Here is a 5,494-nt window from a genome sequence, read left to right as displayed (position 1 = left end):
AAAGAAGATGTTACCCTCAGCAAGTGCAACCAACACTCCGCCAGCACTGGCGAGGGAGGGGTGGGCAAAAGAATCCCTCGTTTGGCTTTGGCCTTGTGTTTCCACAATCGTTCGATGCGGCACAAAAAGATAGACAGACTTTGGTATTTGCATTTCGTTTGGTTTATTCCTCTCAGCGTGCACAGCCGCACTGCCAAAGCATATCAGCAGCACGCAGAGGAGCTGCACCGAAAAATAAAACAGATGGCGGCACATATTGAGCATGTGCCACTGCTCACTCATTCTCTCTCTCTGCCTGTGATGGATACGCTCAGGCTGCAACGATTGTGTGGTATATGTGTGTGTATTGCTGGTTATGTCTGCAGAGACCTCAAAGCGCACAGCGGCAAGTGGTGTTTGGTTTCTTTCCTTCCGTATGTGTATGTGTGGAAGAGAGAGAAAAGTGAGGTGGAAAAAAAAACGACGAGCACCGCCCGCACCCACAGTTGGCCATCACGCAAAGAACAGCGAGAGCCCACAACGAAGGCCGCACCGACAAACACTTAGGCCGCATGACCTCACACTCGCCCCCCACAAGAGACGCCAGCCGCAAAGAAGGCGGCGGTAGCAGCGACTGTTGTGCGCAGCCCCAAAAAAGCACCACCCGCATCCGCACGGAGAGTCCGCAGTGTGGGACGCCCCGCAGAAATCAAAAATAAAAATTAAAAAAAAATCATAGGCACCTCGCTTACCGTCTCCCCCACTCAGCCCCTTCAAACCCTGCCAGCAGCAACACGCAGTGCGCATCCCGGCGGGACCTCCCATCACGCCCCCCCACCACCTCCACAAAAACCCCAACGTCCCCACCTCCCTCAGCGCAGTGCAGCAGAAGTGGGGCGTGGCGTAACTAAAATAATTTAAAAAATAAAAATAAAAAAAGACGCATGCAGCCCCCTTTCTTGCTGCTTCGTTCGACTCACAAGCGAGGGCGACGCCAGCGCAGCCGTAGCCTCAGACTGCCCGGTCAGTGCGTGCAGCCCAAACAAGACGGAACAGGCACATGCGCCCAGGACGGCAACCCAACAAAAAGAGAGACGCCAACTGCGTTCGCTCGAGGCTCCCAGCGGTGCATGCGGCACCCCCCATTGGAGCACAGACGAACCAAAAACGATGGCACCCAAAAAAGTAAAAGAGAAAAGCACCACGCCAACGCACAAAAACAATTTCAGAAATTCGGTTTGCCCCTGACTTCTGGGCTGTGGTGGCCGCCGCATTTGCTTTCCCGCCTGTGAGCCCACTCAGCATGCAAAACTTACCCTCTCGCCCAAACTCTCTGCAGCAACAAACTGGGAACAGCGAGGAGATATCACCAATGGAATACTGCCGGCGTACACCCACAAGGTGCCATCATTCCCCACACAACCACAACAAAAAAAAAGGTGCTGCTGTGGTAGCGCTGGCCATAATAATCATTTGGCGCACGGCAGAGCGAGTCCCTAAGAACGCCTCCTACCCACACACAAACACACTTAGCAATATATCATACTCCCTAAAATATTTCACCAGTAAACTCAAGCTGTTTATTCCCCTTCTCCTTTTCCTTGTCCCTCTGGTTGTCGCCCACGTTCGGTTTGTCGTTCACTTCTGAAATTTTCAGCTGATACCGCTACCTCGCACTGACGCACCTGCTGATTCCAAAATGCCGCAATGGCCTGAGGGTCCTCACGCTCATTGCTGCCCGTTACATTTGCGTGCGCCACGACAACACATCCCTGCCACGCGTTTATTGCCGTACTGTCCTCATGATGCACGTAAATAATCCCCCACGGCAAGTCTTCCGCAAAAGTTTCCCAGTCATTAAAATAACTCCGTGGAAGATCGTTGAACCGCCTCACCGTGCTGGCTTGGGTGCCATGCTCAGCCCTCGTCGTCACCTGCACCGCAACCATCGTCCTCCGCGGTGCACCAACGAAGAAAAAACCGTCCACAAACGGAAAATGTCTGCTCTCCGGTACGTATAGCACCCCGCATTGTGCATCCAACATCGGAGGAGTGTGGCCCAGCGCTATTAATGCAACGGGTATGCTTGGATGCTTTTCGGGGTTCGATTGCTGCACACATCTCTGTCGCTGACGACGTCCTGGTGGAGGCAACTCGTTGAGGTCCGGCATTTTATTTTCCACAAAGACTCTACGCAGGAATGCGTTCGGAGTATACCGCTCCGAAGCGTCTGCCAATAATTCTTTTCTGCACTTCAATAGTCGAAAAATAATGCCATTCTCCTCATCCACCTCGAGCAACCCTCCAATTAGTTTGCTTCCAATGGAAAAACAGACCGGCAGGTTCACAAACGCCTCAAGACCGCGTTGTGTTTTTACTCTGACAGCTTTCACAAGTTTGTGAGGTGCGTCATTCGAGGGCCACTCTTCCACACCTCCAATCATCCCATAATGTACAGCATTTGAAGCGTCGATAGCTGCCAGGATGTTCTTGATTTCCTCCACGCGGTCCTTATACTCATTGAATTGAAAGATGCATCGTGGAATCGGTCCGACGTCATGCATGTGCATGTTCACCCTTCTCCAATACTCCGCCTGCTCCGTCCATGCTTTGAAGTTATCTTCGTGCGGGGACGACAACGTAATGATGCCCCACTCAGGGGAGGACACAACATCATTCGATGGTTCTTGAAGTTGTCTTGCCATATCGATGATGATATACCCCTTCATTCCACTCCCAGCCAAATTTATCATAGCTCTTCCAATATTATTCTCACCCGCGTATATTGTCACCGTTCGTGTCCTCTTGTCAAACAAGTATGCAAAATCCCTTCCAAAGCAGAACACAACCACATGGAGCTTCGTGGCGTCGTAGTGCAGCAGCTGATGAAGGAGGTAGGAGCCAGCCGCCATTGACTTCCCTATCCCGGGGGTTCCAACCAAAAGACGGCGTCTCATGTATGGTGCGTCTCTCTCTGTAGGGGGAAACACTCCTTTTAGATCGCCCTCGACGATCTTCCACACCCGATGCACCTCAATGTTAATGCAGCAGTAGGCAACAGGCACTGCATGGTTCAGCGAGTACGGCCATCACTTTTCAAAGGAAAGGATCATGTGTTTTGGGCATGGTGGACGGAATTGCCCCTCACCACCCACTGAGAAAAAAGTACGCACAGTCTGCGTGTACTCCCATCCATAATAACTCTTGTGGCCGTTGGCCCTCTATTACCTCCATGTCTTCCCCCTCGCCCTCGGGAAATCCCACGACGTGACTCCACGTTGCGTTCAGCACGTACTCGTAGAATCCCTCCGGTAATGGTCCTCTGAGGCGTATTTCGGTTTCCCGTGTTGCCCCTTCCTCCTACGCCAGTTGAAGAGCTGCCTTCAGTTTTGTCCGTGTAATAGCAGAGACAATACTCATTATCTGTAAATTCCTTCCAGTCTCGCAGCGTGCCCACCATGCGCTCCGTAAGCTTGCGTGCATCTTCAAAAAGCTGATACCCTGGTGGAATCGAGGATTTGCCCTCACGACGCCTCTGCTCTGTAACGTACCTGTCTGGCCCACGCACAAACACCTCCATTGACACATTTTGGTCTTCAGCCACCGCTCTGTCGGGGCCAATGTACTGCCGAAGGAAGTCGTTCAGCAAAATTATATTGATTTGGCCACCCCGCACATTACGGGCATCCTCGATGGAGCCTGCAAGCGTCCACCTTGGCCGCTGCGGCGCTCCTTCCACCCTTAGACGCTGTGCGGGGGCTCCTCGGCGGCGTGAAATTCCTCCTCGCGTCTCTCAGACATGTTTTCCTTCGTAGTGGTTAACTTGAGTTGAACTGCAGCACAATACTCAACCAGCAGTCAAAAGGGAGAATGAAATTATTAAAAAAAAACGGACAGAGACACGACCCCACGCAGCCGCAACAAAAACGAGAGAGAGAGGGCCACCCACACACGGCACGCGGCGCACACACACACACAAACACAAACACGCACAGGCACCCCCAATCCCGCACACAACGCAAGCGTGATGCATCACGGCACCCTCCCACACAAACAACGAAAGCAAATTAGATCTCCCTAGGCAAACCGTGCAAATTGCGCGGCACACGACAACTGCGACGAGGTGTCTCTCTTCTTCTCGTATTGCACTCGCCACTCGGATCCCCACAGCTCTGTGTGTGCATAGCCACACGTAGATATCACCCACTCACGGCAAAATTGACTGCCTCGTCGCGGTGGCATTTTGCGCTGCAATTCGCTGAGGTGCAAAGAGGCAGAACACACGCCGCCTGTTCCCCGTGAAAAGGAGAATTGACGCCACCGCATTGTCCCCCACGACGCAAATATACGCTGCGCCCAGCACGTGGCGCGGTGCACGTGAATTCCGCGAGGGAACTGTTTGCCACGCGACTGGGCCGCACGGGGCGCAGCCCGCGAAGGCAGCCGCAGACACCTCCGTTTCCTTCAGTCGTCGTAGCGACGGAACCCGCAGTTTCTCAGGGTGCCGGCACATTTGCCCCCGACGCAACCAACAAAAAGAGTGCGGCAGCATATTCCCCACTGCAAGAGAAGAAGCGGCAGCCCCACTCTGCTGCCACCGCACCACCCACTGAGATCCACACATTCTTCTGCATTTCTTTTTTAGGCCGCACGCCCCATGCCACGCCGTTGCAGTTGACGGTGCCGCGCCTCAAGACAACACCCCCACGAGCGGCGCCCTGCACCCGCAAAGAAAAGGTTGAATGACCCATAACGCACCTCCTCCCCCTTGTCTCTCTATTCCCTTCATCCCCACCGAAGGAAGCAGCAGCAGCCACAGGCGGCACTGCCAGCACCAACTACGAAAACACTCTCCACGCACACTGCAATATATCGAGTTTGTGTGTCTGCGTGCCTGCAGATACAAAAATTTTAAAAAAGGGAGAGCAAAGCGTGTGAGGACGCACATGCACACAGAAGAGACGCAGGACGCAAGGAGAAAAAAAGGAGATGACTAAAACACAAAATGGCACCGCAGCACGCGCAGTGGCAACACACAAGAAATATGGTTCAACAAAAAAAAACTCCTCAAGACGTTTGCATAAAAAAATAAAAAATGAAAAAAAAATCCTAAAAACGATTTCACAAAAACAAAAAAATACTCCTAAAGACGTTTGCACAAAACAAAAACAAAAGAAATTGTCGTGGAAGGCCCCCGGTGTCCAGACACCTTTTTACTCGCACAGGGGCCCGCAGTGCGTTGCTGTGGCTCTCACTCCCTTCCTCCTTCCTTCTCCCATCGGCGGACACACAATGCCGAGAGCGTCCGCAGACACCCAAGAAAAGCGGTTAGTTGTTTTTCCTCGTGTATTTTCGAAAGAATTCAGTGGCCTGCGCGTCAGCCAGCACAGTGGTACACGTCCGCCCCCCGCACAAACGAAGACGTAAGAGAGAGCCCCGGTCCTCCTGCGGCGACAGCAGTGCGGGGGCGCAGTGAAGCATCCCTCGCCGCCGGACAAACACGCAGACTCAACGC

The 5,494-nt window shown here is 53.0% G+C and overlaps 4 protein-coding genes across 4 annotated transcripts, besides 3 other annotated features; all 4 read right to left on the bottom strand.

Moving 5' to 3' along the window:
• Positions 1-282, bottom strand: TraAM80_09108 (trans-sialidase; the record flags this gene model as incomplete). Its single annotated transcript, XM_029385812.1, has 1 exon — positions 1-282. A coding segment is annotated over one exon (282 nt), but the record flags the coding sequence as incomplete, so codon positions are not given.
• Positions 283-1,559: 1,277 nt separating this feature from the next.
• TraAM80_09107 (retrotransposon hot spot protein (RHS)) lies at positions 1,560-2,891 on the bottom strand (the record flags this gene model as incomplete). The annotated part of the gene is made up of 1 exon (XM_029385811.1): positions 1,560-2,891. The coding sequence occupies one exon, from the start codon at positions 2,889-2,891 to the stop codon at positions 1,560-1,562; it is 1,332 nt and encodes a 443-aa protein (XP_029234405.1).
• A 197-nt stretch (positions 2,892-3,088) lies between these two features.
• TraAM80_09106 (uncharacterized protein) lies at positions 3,089-3,559 on the bottom strand (the record flags this gene model as incomplete). The annotated part of the gene is made up of 1 exon (XM_029385810.1): positions 3,089-3,559. One exon carries the CDS (start codon positions 3,557-3,559, stop codon positions 3,089-3,091), a length of 471 nt encoding a protein of 156 aa, XP_029234404.1.
• Positions 3,560-3,921: 362 nt separating this feature from the next.
• Positions 3,922-3,995: a microsatellite.
• A 191-nt stretch (positions 3,996-4,186) lies between these two features.
• On the bottom strand, positions 4,187-4,603 carry TraAM80_09105 (uncharacterized protein; the record flags this gene model as incomplete). Its single annotated transcript, XM_029385809.1, has 1 exon — positions 4,187-4,603. The coding sequence occupies one exon, from the start codon at positions 4,601-4,603 to the stop codon at positions 4,187-4,189; it is 417 nt and encodes a 138-aa protein (XP_029234403.1).
• Positions 4,604-4,740: 137 nt separating this feature from the next.
• Positions 4,741-4,865: a satellite DNA.
• Positions 4,866-5,061: 196 nt separating this feature from the next.
• Positions 5,062-5,119: a microsatellite.
• Positions 5,120-5,494: the final 375 nt, after the last annotated feature.

This window comes from Trypanosoma rangeli (assembly GCF_003719475.1).
Source record: "Trypanosoma rangeli strain AM80 chromosome Unknown Tra_15.4_contig_00516, whole genome shotgun sequence".
NCBI lineage: Eukaryota > Euglenozoa > Kinetoplastea > Trypanosomatida > Trypanosomatidae > Trypanosoma > Trypanosoma rangeli.
Note: the sequence above shows the minus strand (reverse complement) of the source record. Positions and strands in the feature narration are given on the sequence as shown.